Source organism: Etheostoma cragini, chromosome 20 (genome assembly GCF_013103735.1).
Source record: "Etheostoma cragini isolate CJK2018 chromosome 20, CSU_Ecrag_1.0, whole genome shotgun sequence".
Taxonomy (NCBI): domain Eukaryota; kingdom Metazoa; phylum Chordata; class Actinopteri; order Perciformes; family Percidae; genus Etheostoma; species Etheostoma cragini.
The window spans coordinates 15,611,237-15,626,632 of NC_048426.1; the positions used below are offsets into that span (position 1 = coordinate 15,611,237).

Genomic DNA, 15,396 nt, shown 5'->3' on the forward strand with positions numbered 1-15,396 from the left:
GCAGCAGCTTAAATGAGCCCAAAAGGTCATATTTGCTTCTCTGATACTGAGTCATACGTTTTCTCTAGACAAAAGGCAAACACACACATACTCATAATAATGATAATATCTATTCTGTATAGTGCTTTTAGAAGGGACTCAGAGGCACTTAAAAACAAAGACAGAAACAGTAAAAGCAGTAACAATGTACTAACTACAATAATACTAAAAACTAAAATAATAATTACAATAATTATAAATTAAAAGCAGGTTTCAATAAGTAGGATTTGAGGGTGGTTTTGAAAGAGCGGGGTGAAGGTACAAGGCAAGTACTCATTAGGAAGAAACACAGTGAACTACAGCATACTGTATATAAATGGACAATCACATACAGTAAACAGGCATGTCCACACACACCTACGCTCACATAATACTAACCTGACACCACACTGGGGATCTTAGAGAGGAAGCTTTTGACAGTCCGAATGGCTACACCTCCTGCTTTCTCATCTTGTATTCGTGTAACAATGTCTTCTATCTGTGGGAAGGCCAGAGGGTTTGTTAAATACAAACAAAACAAAAAAAATCACACATTCTATTTATTACAGTAACCATTTCAAATGGTTCTAACTACATAACTCGGATTACTGTGCATATATGCTTTTTGTTCTTTTTTACCATCAGTGATAGAAGAGAAAAGCATCCAATGTGAGAACATTTAGTTACTAGTTTTAAATATTACAGAAGGTGCCTTAAAGTCAAACAATAGATTCAGGATTGAGTTTACTGGTATTTTGGCTACTTTGGCAGCATAATAAACTGTTAACTCATAACTTGTAATTTTCTCTCAGCGTTGAGAGTAAATAAAAAAACTGTAAAATTGTAGCCTGTAAAACCAAAACAATGAGTTTATAGATACTAAAATGCTCCGTAGAGCAGAAACCGAAAATAGCGTAAAAGGGTTTGGAAATATATGTAATACCCAGTGGACACAAGGCTTGTGATGCTTGAAATTGATCTGAGGACATCCTTATATCCCTACAGGTGAAGATAAGTGTTGAAGCATGGGTCAGATGTATATATATATATACATACATATATATATATATATATATATATATATATATATATATACAGGCATGGTAATAGAACCACAGGTTGGGTTTGATTTATTTATCTGTAACAGGTTTCGGTCGGAAGCTTTGGCCAATTGAAGAGCTGTCAAAGCTACTCCCCGTAGGCAGAAATAAACATCACACCTCCGACTCAGCCAGAGACACAAACACATCACACATCAGCCGCCTCAAGTAAGGCCCCGCACAGCTTGCCACTACACAGGGGAGTACACCGTACAGTAAACAAGTTAACATCAAGTCACTAAAGTACATGGACACACATGCACAAACACACATATGACTATGCAGAAATCCCTATACAAAGTCCTAAACACACAAACATACAGAATCACATCACTTATTTTAAAAAATCTGTTTGGTCAAGTCCTTGAACAGTTGTTTGTAGAGAATAAGCAGTCAGGTCAGGTCATGTATTGATGTGAGCAGTCAGCACTGCGTTGTAGAAATCAATCTACATTAAAAAAAAATCATGATTTTGTATACTTGCAGCCAACCATATGCAGTACAGTAGCTGCTATGGTTTGACAGCACTGGCTATAACATTCTTTAACCCTTGTGTTGTCTTCCTGTTAACCATGGACTTGTCCTTCCAGGTCAAAATTACGTTTTTTTTTCGTTGTGCTTTCCCAATGTTTTTGACGCTTTTTCGGATTTATTTTTCACTTTTTTCCAGCTTCTGGCGCTTCAAAAAAAAAAAAGAAAAAGAAAACCCTGAGCTGGTTTAATAATAGGTTTTACACTTATTCTTGGAATTTGTGGTCATCAAACCTCATTTATTTCAAATTATACATAATTTTTTAGTTAAAAAGGCAGGAATGATGAATTATTTTGACTGATAGTTAAGATCAGAGGATGTTGAGTGGATCTCAGATGGGTAGATGTCAAAGTTTAGTCCGGATACTGTTTTGAAACCATTAAAAACAAAAAAGATTTCAAATTCTACAAGATTAAACAAAACACCCAAAAAATTCAATAAAAGGAATCACCCATGTTATTTTTGGGCAATTTTGTTGAAAGAAATCCATATTTCTGATATTAAACACATTAAAACGGGTCAATTTGACCCGAGGACAACACAAGGGTTAAGTTTCCCTAAGCATCTGACTAATAAGTAAGAACACTTGGATGCCCGCAGACGCACACACTTACCTGCATATGAACACAAGCATACATGCTACTACAGTATGACAACGCTCATTGGGTGATTTGGGTTGAACTGAGAGGCTCTAAACACTACTCTTTTTGTCCTATCAGGCTACTGTACATACTTTATTTTTTAGCGAAATAGCCTCTATGGACAGCTAATGTCGGTGAAACTGTTGGTCAGTCAGTTCACCACTACTACAGGATCGATTTATGTGAAATACTATACGAACATTTATGGTCGCCAAAGGAAGAATCCTCCAATAGATACATTATGCTGGAATTGACCAACATGTCCGTTTGGGATTAAGTATGTCAAGCTTGTGTGTCAAATGAGTAATTTTCCTGTAAAATGTTTGTTTGTAAAATTCTGCAACATTTTTCAAAACTTAACACCAAAAGTGGATAGGAAAGTAAAGAGAGAACAACAAGCGGAGAGCGCAGCATACTGCAGCACATTAACTAAACCACCATTACAATCAAAGTTAATCTTCCTGCCTGGCAATGTCTTAAATAGACGATTTATATATGCGGCCCATAAATCTACAACAAAACACCCTGATGCATATGGATGTAATAACTCACATAATACAGAGTAGAGAGGAGGGAGAGAACACTTCGTGGCAAGACAATTACCAATCTCCCACCATCAGCTTGAGAGTGTGTCGTGGTATCAATTATTGAACATCCACTGTGGAGAATTACTGCCTCAACTCTCGTTGATAAATCCCTTACAGGAGGAGGGGGCATCTGCCCTCTGTGTTGTGAACAGAGCCTTGGTATTTTAGGCCTGCTTTCTCCTATATGTGAGCATAAACTGTTTTACATGAGAACAATCAGTGGCACGACAGATTAGCACATCACAATCTTTCCTTTGAAGTAAAACAACAAGGCAACAGCTTTGACACCAGCTCTGTTTGATGCAACTCTGAAGGACTCCACAAATCCCCTGAGACACAGCAACATGCAAAGGATTAAGTCCTTTTGTTGTCATGTAATAATGGACCTTGGACTGCATATAGCAGTAGGCTTTAGAAAGAAGGACTCATTATCTCCCTACAGGATGACAGCAGACAAGAAGTACTTGGCACAGCTACAGAAAGTGCACATCGTATCTCCTGGATGTACAAGCTAATGGTGTTTGCAGCTTGGTGTGGAGGGTTTTTCAGAGATGAAAATTGCTGCCAGCATGCGATAACAGCACTTTGCCCCTCGCCACCGAGCTCTATAAATGATTCTCAGGAGAACACTTGTGTATCTTACCACCGCATGTTTGCATTTGCTGCACACGTGTTTGCAAATTTGTACCAATACATGGCTGTGTCTGTGTGTCTGTGTGTAGGTGTGTGTGTGTGTGTGTGTGTGTGTGTGTGTGTTGTTCATCTTATCTTTTATTGCTCTGAGGGCAGCACTAGCAACTCTGTATTGCACATGTGGGAGGGTAAAGGTGTAGGGAGAATGTGAGGGAGCAGCTTGAGATGAATACCTGCTACTAAGGCCACCGGTCAATAAAAAGCATTTACTCCACATTAATGTCAGGAAAGGCCTGTATGCTCCAATGATTAAAACAAGATCACCACTTCCTGTAATATGGTTTTTGTAATTGGTACTTAATGAAGTGAAATAAAACCTAAACGAGAGTGTCATTGACATAAATAACCATCAAGAAGATGTGACAGGTTGAAAACATTCACTTCTACTCTTCTACTAATTAAAATCCTGTGCCCTTTTTTTTTTTTTTTTTTTAAAGGCTATAAAGGAAGCTATTAAAAACGTGCCCAGTCTTCAGAAATGAGACAGCGGCTGCTAAAAGATGTATCAGGCAGTAATAGCGTCATTAATGATTCAGCAATCATCAGTGGGGCTAGGGCACACTTGTCATTGTTACAAGACATTCAGGTCTGTGAGGAAATCAACAGACATGCAGGTGCGAGCGAAAAGATACTTATCTGGCCTGGAGATAAGTATGGCGCGTCAGTGGGAGCTGAATGAAGACAAAATAGCTTACAGTTACTGTAATTACTTTTTTTCGGTTAAAAAGTAGTGCTACTACTGAAAATTTGGTAACAAAACGTAGTTCTTTTTTCAATGTGGCGCAACGTAACCTTTCCCAGGGACAGATTTGACAGAAACACTGTCTTTTCAGCTGTGCGCTTGTGTAGTAGTCACAAGCTTCACAAGGTACCTGACAGAGGCTGGTGGTAGACAATCATGGCAAGAGAGAAGCAGCCAACGCTAACTTTTGAGGGAAGTATTCCCACTGCTTCAAGAAACCTTTGTCCACTGCCTTTAACGAGAGAATTAGAAGTTAGAAGTTCTCAACTGTTTGTCCAAATTGAAAGTTGTGTTCATGAAATACAACATACGCTTGTTGGGAGGTCTTGTGCTTACCCCCAGAAGAAACAGACATCCAGATAACGTTTTGAAAGACTGCTCCTGATGAGGTATAATCACCCATTTTGTGCTGATGAGGAATAGGTTGCCTGCCACCCATGCTATAGACATAGCTCAAGTCCATGCCTAATACCCTCATTACTATCTACCAGCATTTTCAGTTAACATAGCCTTTTTATAATTCTGAGGCTAGTCATGCTTTAAGTTATGCTTGATTTTATTTTGGCTAAAATGTTTTTGCCTCTAAGCTGTAGTATGCCTTTTTTTTTCCACAAGTCATCGACATCAAGCCGTTTTTAAGTTAATCTTTTTTTCTGTTGGATTTAGATGAGGCATGTTTTATCATGTTTTTATCATGTTGTTCAAAAGGAGCCTATTGATACTATTTTTTATATTAAAAAGCACAAAAGAAATACCTGTTATGTCCTCCATAGTAGAACTTTATGAAGGCCTCCACATTTAGGAAAGATTTTTGGTTCTGCCCAAAGTTGAGCGACATAAAAGTAACATAAAATAACAAGTAACTTAAAAAGTTACTTTCCATAGAGGGTAACTAAGTAAAATAACGGATTCCTTTTTTTTTAAAGAAGTAACAAGTAACAAGCAAACACTACTTTTGTAAATAACACTGCATATTAGTCTGTAATTATAACAGAAAACCCTGCTCCATTATTAAATAATAGAAGATAACAACACAACCATATTTTAAATGTATTATGATTCATTGGGAATGTATTAATAATACTGTTAAAAATGGGAGCATCTGGCTGGGTGTTAATGATCAGTGGAAATACAGCAGCATGACATAATGTTCCTAGAGAAGAAGAGTGGAGCACAGTCCTTCTCCTGTTTGTTAAAGTCTGAAGAGAAAATAATAGACCTAAAAAGAGACAATCTTAAACAACTCCCAACTACTCCAGTGACATTCAAAAATAATTTCCAGTCGTCAATACATTATCTTCAGTTCCTGCTCTGTAACCTTCTAGAGTCTGATAAAATATGAATAAATCATGACATTCAACAATAAATGGAAATGCTGCTGTGAATGAGTATTCATCATCTGACCTCAACACACACACTGTTAATATTTACAGTTGAATGACTGTTTCAAAAGGTAGTTCACTCTAACGTCAGAGAGGTTTGGAGCATTGTTAAAACCACGTCACACATGATGGAGGCTGCAATTGTCCTGCAGTCCTGAACCACGAGTTTCTGAATCTATGTAACCTTTTCTGATTTTACGCTTTTCTACGTTTCATTCTTTTCAATACTAGGATATGTTTTATTGTGTATATATGTTTTTTATGTTTTATTCTTAGCTTCTGATGGGAAGCACGTTGGACACCTGCTGGTTGTTGTAAACTGTTACATAAATAAATGTTGATTGATTGATTGATTGATTTATTGATTGATTGATTGATGGATTGATTGATTAAATCTTTTATACTACTTCCATCCATTGTACCTTCCTGACCTTTTAAACAAATACCCTATGCAACAAACACATAATGCCTGAATTTGAGAGACCTGTGGGGAATGCCTCCATCTTCTATGACCTTGATGAACTTTTTAGCTTTGCCCTCCATCAATATAAACTTCTTTATTTCCTTTTAATGCCTTCCTTGTATCAAAGCAGCACTAAACTGCAAACTTTCTTTTTGTATGTTTTCTGCATCGCCCTGTCCAGCGTTACACTCGGTTTTTTCACAGTGAGCGCCTGTGGCTGCACTAAACCCCCTGCTGGCACATAGAACAGTACCCTTCCCAATGAATGCTCTCAGTCTTAGTGTGTTGTCATAAGCACTGGATTCTGCAGTATGTCTGTTTCCAGAGGCTACTAGGACACCACAAACATAGTTAAACCTGTAGCTTTCTTTTTTGTTTCATGTGTCTTTCTTGTTCACTTTAACTTCTGAATGTATTTGAATTTTTGCAAACATAATACATGTTTTCTTTGATGTGCATTCCTAAATAATAAAAACTGATTTCTTGTTCTTGATCTTCCTTTAAATAATTAATAAAATGGCACATAATTTCACATTGAATGTGCTGTGTAAAAAGTGTTCTGTTGCTCTTTAACAGACAACAAAAAACTGCTGCGATATCTAATTACTGAACTTTTCATTGCTAATATAATACCCATGAGGTCTCATCAAACTGTCTCTCAACATCTCCCCATTCACTTTTGCCCCCAATTTACAAAAGGACACACGCTCCATTATTCTTAATAACCCTAATATAGTGTAGTTCTTATGGTTACTTTGTCTTCACTTTGTATGATTAAGTTTACAAGGTACTCAATTTTATAATAAAATTACTAATCAAATTACATATGCATACATACAGTACATCAAACACATTCTGTCCCGGCCTATAACTTGTCAAGATACTATAAAGTTGCTTCCCCAAAGTACACAACCGGTCACACAAGACTATTTTTGAGGGCCATGTTGACCTCTGCGCCATGCCGTGTGCATAATGAAGTGAGTTCCAGCTGGTGTGTGGTGCCCTGGGGAACGAGGTGAGAATGAAGCCTGCTGAAGAGAGAAGACCTCCCCTTCTCTCCCCCATCTCTCCACCCCGCCACTATCCAACTCTCTTAGCATGCCAAGTCATGATGAGGGAACTGTGAGAGCTTCTCAGCTGGATCTGACACACCAGGGAGAGACACTGACAGCAGCAATCACAGCAGACTGGAAAAGCCCTGCCAACTGAGCATGATGGTTGGAAATTTATACTGCGTTGGAGACGTGTGAATGAATCACATTTGCACTAGATCACACACTGACACGTAGCCACAGTCATGTGTTCCGCATGTTCGTATGAACACAAAGAAATAAACAGTTGCTTAAAAGATCTTGCCGATTCTCATTATCACCCCCAAAAAACTAGTCACTTGCTACCAACAAATTGCAGTTCTGTAAGGCATCAACTATGTTGAAAAAGAGACGTCTTCACTGATCCATCACTTTTCCAAATTGCCATCTCCACAGGACCGCCCTGCAGCTTTTCTCGTCCCCAATAAACGAACTGTTTTCCCATTATATGTTGCAGCTGAAAAAAATGGCTTTACACTTCAGTGAATCCATTTTCCCTTTTGCCAATACCGTTCATGTGTTATCCCTGTAATCATTAGTGCTGATGGATTGTGAATGCACTAAAGTTAATTGTTTATCCTATTCACCCAAATCAGGGCTACAACATTTCAAGAAAAGAGTACTGAAGGTTAAATGTAGGCTAGAGTTCATCTTTGTATTGTTCTGCTTAAATGGCTTATTCAGCTTTCTTTAAGTATGAGGCATCACATTAAAAGAGCGTCAGGAAGACATCTGTGCTTCCCATCAGTAAACATGTAAACAATCCCTTTCACATTTATTTCTGTAAACTAGCCGCCCAACAATTGAGTCATAATGTCCAGTCACATATTTTCCTCAAGTAAGGTGTTGCCCTGTGAATTCATGTGTAATTTAATCATATACTAGGAATTAGCCATCTCTTTAGCTCAAGTGGCGACAGCACAACGCAGATGCTGTCCTGACAAAGAGGCCCAGAGGCATAGTACTGTACTACGAGTCTAATTAATCGCTGCTTGACTGCCCATCCAGCTGGATGCCCCTCTGGGAAACATGCTGACATCCTGAAGTGTCCAACAGTGCTGCTGCGCTTTACTTTGAACCAACCACACCCATATGCTAGGACAGAGAGTGTCGATGAGGAAGTTTGTCACTTGTTGGGGCCAGATGAGGATCCCTTATGGTGACAGACCCGGGTGTGATGTGGAGAGTTTGGAGATGGGATGGATCGTGTGCTTGTGTCAGCTTATATTCTCCATCTCCGTGGCAAAGAGAAGCCAAGCAATTAAAAGTTCAAATTCGGCTCCGGCATGGGCAGGAAGCCAGCTTGACTAAACAAGCTCTTTGGACGGGAGGGTTAATCTTGTTGTCATTGCTTTCTGACTCTCTTATTTTTAAAGAGAAATGAATAAGCCCCCTTCATGTTCCCCCAAAATACAAGGAGATACTTCAAATCAAAGCTTTGGGGTTGGAACAATTCTTGCAAGCAAAATGCAGATACGAAAAGCTGCCAAGTTAAGACAATCTATACACAAGAGAGTGTACGCCTACCCACAAACCAGAGTGACTCATAAGGTCACTTTTCTATTGATTAGACTGAAGGAGTACAGAAAAAGATCTCCCTCTTGTAAACGTCTGTTAGATACTCCACGGGTTGCTAAAGGCTTGAGTGCAGGGGAAACAGGGGTCTGTTGCTCCTCTGAATAGATAGTCCACTCTAAAACAAAGTGGTTTGTGCAGATACAGGGGCTAGAGATACCCTTCGGAAACGAAGAGCATCAGCAGCCACACATCTGACTGGCTACTTTTATACTTTTATAGCCGGTTTGTACGGATCTGGTTTTATCACAGTACATGTCAAAAATGAACCGCAGCTTTGAACCGCAGCTTTGACAAGCCACGAAAGGTAATTTGCTCCGGAGAGAGAGAATCACATGACCTGCAGTTCAGTCCTCTGCAAGATTTACCTTTGAGGTAATTTACAAACAGCAATTTAAATGCAGGATGGTATCTTTCACTCTACACTCACATTCTACAATAACCTCTCACGCCACCTGCATTTTGAGTGCCAGTGGGACTCTGTAAAGGTTCGGATCCTAATAAGGTTCAGTATCCTTACAGCCACTGGTCTGTAATTAGGGGAGAAAAGCAAAGGAAGGCTATTTGCGTGTGAAGTAATGAAAAAAACAACAGAGAGGGAGAGGTGGGATGCAAGAGCGCGGTGTGGAGAAAGTGAACAGATTGTACCCGGCAAAAAGCATCTGCTGCTTTCTGCCTGATTGTCAGTTTCAAAGTAGTTCTTTCCAGAGAGGGTTTTCTATCATTCATCAGTTATTATTTCTCCATAGTCTCTCAGTCATGGGACAAAAAAAAGTATTGCCTCTAAGTCACAGCGTGTTGACTGTTATGCAAGACAGAGGTACGCTACTAAAATGTAAAAGTGGAAATTGACACTGTGCTTTTCAGAGGATGTGGATGAAGATGCTTGCCGCTTAGAGCCGCTATGGGGGGCCTCAGACTGGGAACAATTCTCTCTGCTGCTGCCAATTCTGGAGCTCAGTGGCTCATGGAAGCTACTCTTACACACCGGCAATACTGAATATGAGTTCAGTTTCAATCTTTTCCACTTTTTTGATTGATACATCCTTTTTATAAAGGTTATTTTTTGGGGCTGAGGACCATCTTTCTATCTTTGATGTTGGCATCGTCCCCTGACGCGCCACTCCTGCCAGTCCCGCTCCTTAAACCCTGGTGGTAATTGGTTTACAGAACCTCATCAAACCTAGGTTTCCCTCACTGGGCCCACAAGCCTGTTCTTGATGATGGAGACACAAGAGACAAATCGCCATCGCAGAGTTGAGACATCTCAGAGGAGAGGAGAGATCTGGGGTTTAGAAGTTGAGAACCTATCTCCTTTCTTATATATTTTAACCAAATTCTATTTCATCTGTAGTAGTTGGCAACACAGTCAAAACTAGTCTTTCCTCTTGTACTTGAATCAATGTGTCCTTCTATTGAAGCGTTGATACATGGTTTTTGATTACAACCACAAAAGACATGCAGCGAGCATCCGGGGTGCTCATTTGAGATGACAAGATGTAGATCTGGTAACAGTGAAATGCAAGTGGCGGGCAGGTCCGGCCTCTCCCATCTACGCCCAGCTCCATACATCATTAGCAACAGTTGAATGGCTAATGTGTGCATGTATAGTGTTTAACATGTAGAGGCACTTCACAGCCAAATGATGTATCACATCTTCATCCGCTTAGCCATGTTTTGATTTAAAGCATAGCTTTTTTCTTTTTCATGTCATCATTTTATAACACCATCTGCTGCTTATTCTCTCTCTCTCTCTCTCTCTCTCTCTCTCTCTCTCTCTCTCTCTGCTAGAGACGGTATGTTTCTATCGTCTACACAATACGTACCTCAGCTCAATATAATACTGTTTCTCTGTTTCTATACTCACATGCATCATCAGTGACATCAATCAGTGACTAAGAGAGGCCGTTGACCTTCCAAGATGCATGGATTTCCTGTCATTTCTCCTGGTATAAGAGTGGATTTTTTATAGCTCTGCTGTGTATCATAAAGCTCATTCCCTCCCACCAGCTTATTTTCACTGCGGTACAACTGTCACTCACACACTGCTGTAACTGCAGACCTAATGTCCTTGTTACCTGTGTTGGTTTGCCACTGTAAGTGAGGGAATGCTGACAGGCTCTTAGGGGCAAGGATTGTTCCTTTGACAACAAAGAGGGACTAAGTGAAAAGGGCTGTTAGGAAAGAGAGAGGAGGCGTGGTGGAGCGCACAGGGACTATGTGCTTCTGGACCAGCGCAGATATTTAGAAATATCACACAAGCCGAGGCTGCTGTCAGACAGCGAGCAGCACATTCACCAGCAGTTCTGTGTGTGATACTTTACAGAATTAGGATATTTTTCCTGGAGCATAATTTCAAGTCTGGTGAGGTAATGTGAAAACAACTCTGTTCTTGCTGGGTGACAGATTTTGAATGCTGGCAATAAAGTCTTGTTACTTCCAGCTCACAGGTAGAGGTAATGAAATTTGGGCGGCTGGGCTGACATGTGGAAGTAAAATCTAATCTCGCACTGCCCCAGGGGAGCCGGCTGCGCCACACACCTGTAATGTGCTTTGCTCTCCTTAGTCCCTACGGGGATGACTCCTCCACCTAATAGGAACCGGCAGAGGACATGTCAGCAGCACTGACCTGTGTTTTATAAGAGCATATGTTACAAAGCTGACTTGCCAAAAAAGCTGACTGACTGACTGAATGATAGAACCAATAGGAAAGCAAAAGTGCTACAGTATGTTTTATGGCATCAAATCCTTACAATCGATTATCTGTAATGTCAACAGACCACCTTCAGGACTAGCTAATGCATTGCCAGGCGAAAACCAAATTTGCTCATAAATCTTTTATTCTTCCACCTCAGGGGAGTCAAAAAGGAACCATCTATTATGTCAGCAAAGCTAAAATTTGCAACCTTGCTAGCACGTCCGCTTGAATTATTGAATAAGCTTCCTAGAAAGGGACTGGCCATGCTATGTGATCTATTATCCTCTCAACATATTTTCAAAGTAAAGAGAAGTGTTCATTCCTGGCTGTATGCTATCTGTGTGTGACAGCTGGCTGTAATTTAGCAAAGGGTTTGTGAAGGCAATCTGCTCAGCCACATCTGCTTTGGGACTTTGCTCATCACAATTGTCTAGTTATTTCCTCCACAACTGCAACTGCTAAAAGCACTTCTCAGATCAGACCTTGGGATATTCCTAACAGAAACTATGAATAAAATGGGAGAAAAGGGAAAAAATATTGGATAATCCACAGTCTCACGCCAGCAGTGAAGTTTGCAAATTGTCTGCTAAAATCTAGATGTCTGTTTTTTGGACGGCAGGACACTGTTGACCAAACTCTACAAAGCCCTAGACATTGATTGGAAAAAGGTTGTGACCTATTTTCAAACAAGATTTAGCATCTGCCTATGTCCCGCCTTCTTCTTCTCTTGTAATGCAAGTGCATATATAATTAATGGATCCGGACGTGCAAAAAGGTTTTATTTCCCCTTTTCATTGAATGTCACTTTAGATCAGTAGAAGACAAAGAAAATCATAGTTTAGCTCAAACATTATTTGGTAAGAAGAGAGGATTAACCTAATCTGAATGAGTGAGTTACTGAAGCGCAATTACTATTTTCAGTGACATGACTATGGCATAGACGCACACTTTCGATTTCACTGACTGTGAAAATCTAATGTTAGCACATCAAATATGATGAACAAAGGCCTTCAGATGTGGGTCTTGCAGGTAAAACACAAGGCTGATAGAGGAGTTTGGTGTGGAGACGAAAGCTCTGCAGGTGCACTGAGTGAACATTATATTTGTCATAGTAGGACAAAGTTTCCTGAAGAAAATACATAAGTTGATTAATGTAAGGTTCAGTGTTTACAAAAAAAGCATGAATTAATGAACCACGAGCACATGACAAATGAATACACCCCTTCTAGGTCGATGCATTAGTTTGAAGTACCCACTCTGAAAATCCTGATGTGGGGACAGCCCTAGCAATATTCAAATCCGCCATCCTTACTGTGGAAACAAATCACAAATTTATGAATGTGCATTTGCTCCTTGCAGCCAGCTGTGCCTCCAAAGCGTGGGAATAACCACGTTAGCCTCTTATCGTGTTACCACCCCAGGGCTCAGTGATAACTTTTTTCCTTAGGCGCATGGGCTCCTAAGTAAAAAAATGTAGGCGCATAACGAATTTTTACGGGCGCAATGAAAATGTATCAAATGATGCGGTTTTCTTTCATTAAATAAACATATACGAGGAGACATTTAGGGGATTTCATTTCCATTTTTTTTAATAGAAGTAGCCAAAACTAGGTTTTTAATTGTTTTTCATTTCATTATTATTAATATTATTTACTTTTTGAACTTTATTTCTTTAAGACTTATGTAATCATGTATACTTCAAACTGTACAAAGTTCAAGGTTCATCTATTGTCCTTCACCCCAATCAGCTAATAGAGTGACTTACATAAGGTAACTGCTATTACTGTTGGTGCACACTGATACATTTTATTTATTACACGTGTTATAAATACAAATTGTTATGAAGTGTAATGTTTTCTATTTTAAAATACATTTTCTACTGATCAGTACACTGATTATACAGCAGTGGTGTGACAGACCACTCCCACTGTTTGACATTCATATAAAATGTAAAATACATGTTAAATACAGTTTTACTGTCACATGATCAGAGGGCACAGAGCACAGAGACTAACTGGGGCACAAGTAGCCTATGTCATTGCTTCTGGTCTTCAACGACAGACCAATGAGAATGGGTTTAAATACACCTGGTGAAATAGAACCGCCCCCATGTGCAGGGAATATAGTGAACGAACAGAGGTGATTTTGGGACCAATTGATGTGACTCCTGAAGAGGACGCATGTTTCTCAGTCCGCTGTCAGCTGCAGTGTAACATTTGTCTTTGTCATGTCATTTTCATCATTCTGTTTTGTTAAACTTTTGTTAATTCTTCATTAGACCTCAGCCTCGCTTCTTCTTCAGAGATTCATTGATCACGTCGTTAGTTATTTCTAACATTTACAACTGTGGTTACTTTTCAAAATGGCACGCAGGCAACGCTTGCAGCAAGCTTGCAGCAGCGTGATATAATGAATGGCAAGTATAAAAATACCCTTAAATATTCGCATATGTGCTCCTAAATACATTTTACAGTGCGCACACATCTATTTTTAGTCACAACTGCGAGTGAAACGCATTGTAGAGCACTGCACCCGACTGCAGCATTGTCACTGCCTCTCTCTTTTTATGGTTTGAGCCCAAACGATTCTGATGTCTATTAGCTTAAAAAGCTCCAGCCCACCCTTCCTACTGTCATTTCCGTTAACGCATTTAAAGCATTTCCCATTTTCCATTTAAGCACCAGTGTTAAATTCAAAGCTGGGTGAATTGGAGGCTAATGTTGCCTGACACGTGTAAGTGGTTAGAAGGAAGTTGGGATTAATAAATGTCTTTTGCTCTCATGGAAGTTATATGATACTTGGTTTAGAAGACTCTCTCATGTTAAAATTTAAAAATACTATATTCAGGCAAAATTAAACACCATGTAAATCGCTAATAGAGCTTGACTCTTGCGCAAAATGTAAATGCAGGTTCAACCTTCATCAAGCTGAGCTGAAAACCCTGAGTCCAGGTTCAGTGTTACTCCTTCACTGAGGTGTTGCTCTCACTCAGTTTGATGAAAGTAATCATGGCTTTGTTATTGATTTGGCCACTGACGTGTGAGTTGTTGACAGAGCAATTGAAATGGAAATGGGAGTCGGCACAAAGCAAGATCTCCCACAAGGACATTTCTATTATTTTCAAGCTGAGGAAGAAAAAAAGAGGAAAATCTGCCACTGATTATCTAACTCACTCACATTATTTCAAATAGTCCAGGCTCCCTAGTGTCACAAATATAGTATGAAATCTCGTTGCGCACTAGGGTTGCAAGATACTTTTTTCATCATCTACATCGTGATGTCCGCATGCGCATGTCACATTACAGGACGTTGCAATGTTGACCCTAAACTTTTTGGCTGCTTGATAGAAAAGTAAACTTTCACCGTTCTCCTTTTACGTGATCGTTACCGGCGACCCTTCCACTTTAAAGCAACACTAGAGAACTTTTCCCGCTTCTGTCCCCTTTCAAGTTGGAAGTGGACTTGTCCCATTATGTCTCATTGAAATTACAGATCCGTTAATGTTAGGTAATATAGTTAGCCTAGAGAAACCAGGCATCTGTCCCAACTAATGTTATGGCTCAGAGCTGCAACGCTGGAAAAGTAACACTAATCTACAGCAGCAGTCTGTTTGCGATATAACGTAATTTACGTGTTAAATAACGTGTTTTAAGTGTTTTGGATACACAGTTGCTAATGTGTAACATGCAGGCTCTGCATGCATAGCAAACTACCAATCACAATCTATGTTGATCAATTTATCTAACTAACAAGCTGGCCCCGCTAGTTGACCACAACCTGAAATTTAGAGGAAGCAGCATGCATGCATTATTCCTATCATTCACTTTAGCCTGGATTGATAGTATTATATGAATGCAATGGTGTCATGCCGGTC

The 15,396-nt window shown here is 39.6% G+C and overlaps 1 protein-coding gene across 6 annotated transcripts in view; it reads right to left on the bottom strand.

The window, feature by feature from the left end:
- LOC117935804 (regulator of G-protein signaling 6-like) overlaps positions 1–15,396 on the bottom strand; it is a 40,861-nt gene that overhangs the window by 13,353 nt on the left and 12,112 nt on the right. For all 6 annotated transcript variants that reach the window (XM_034858320.1, XM_034858321.1, XM_034858316.1 and 3 more), the window contains one exon: positions 418–517. In XM_034858320.1, the coding sequence (XP_034714211.1) occupies positions 418–517 (100 nt within the window). The remainder of the gene's footprint in view (positions 1–417; positions 518–15,396) is intronic.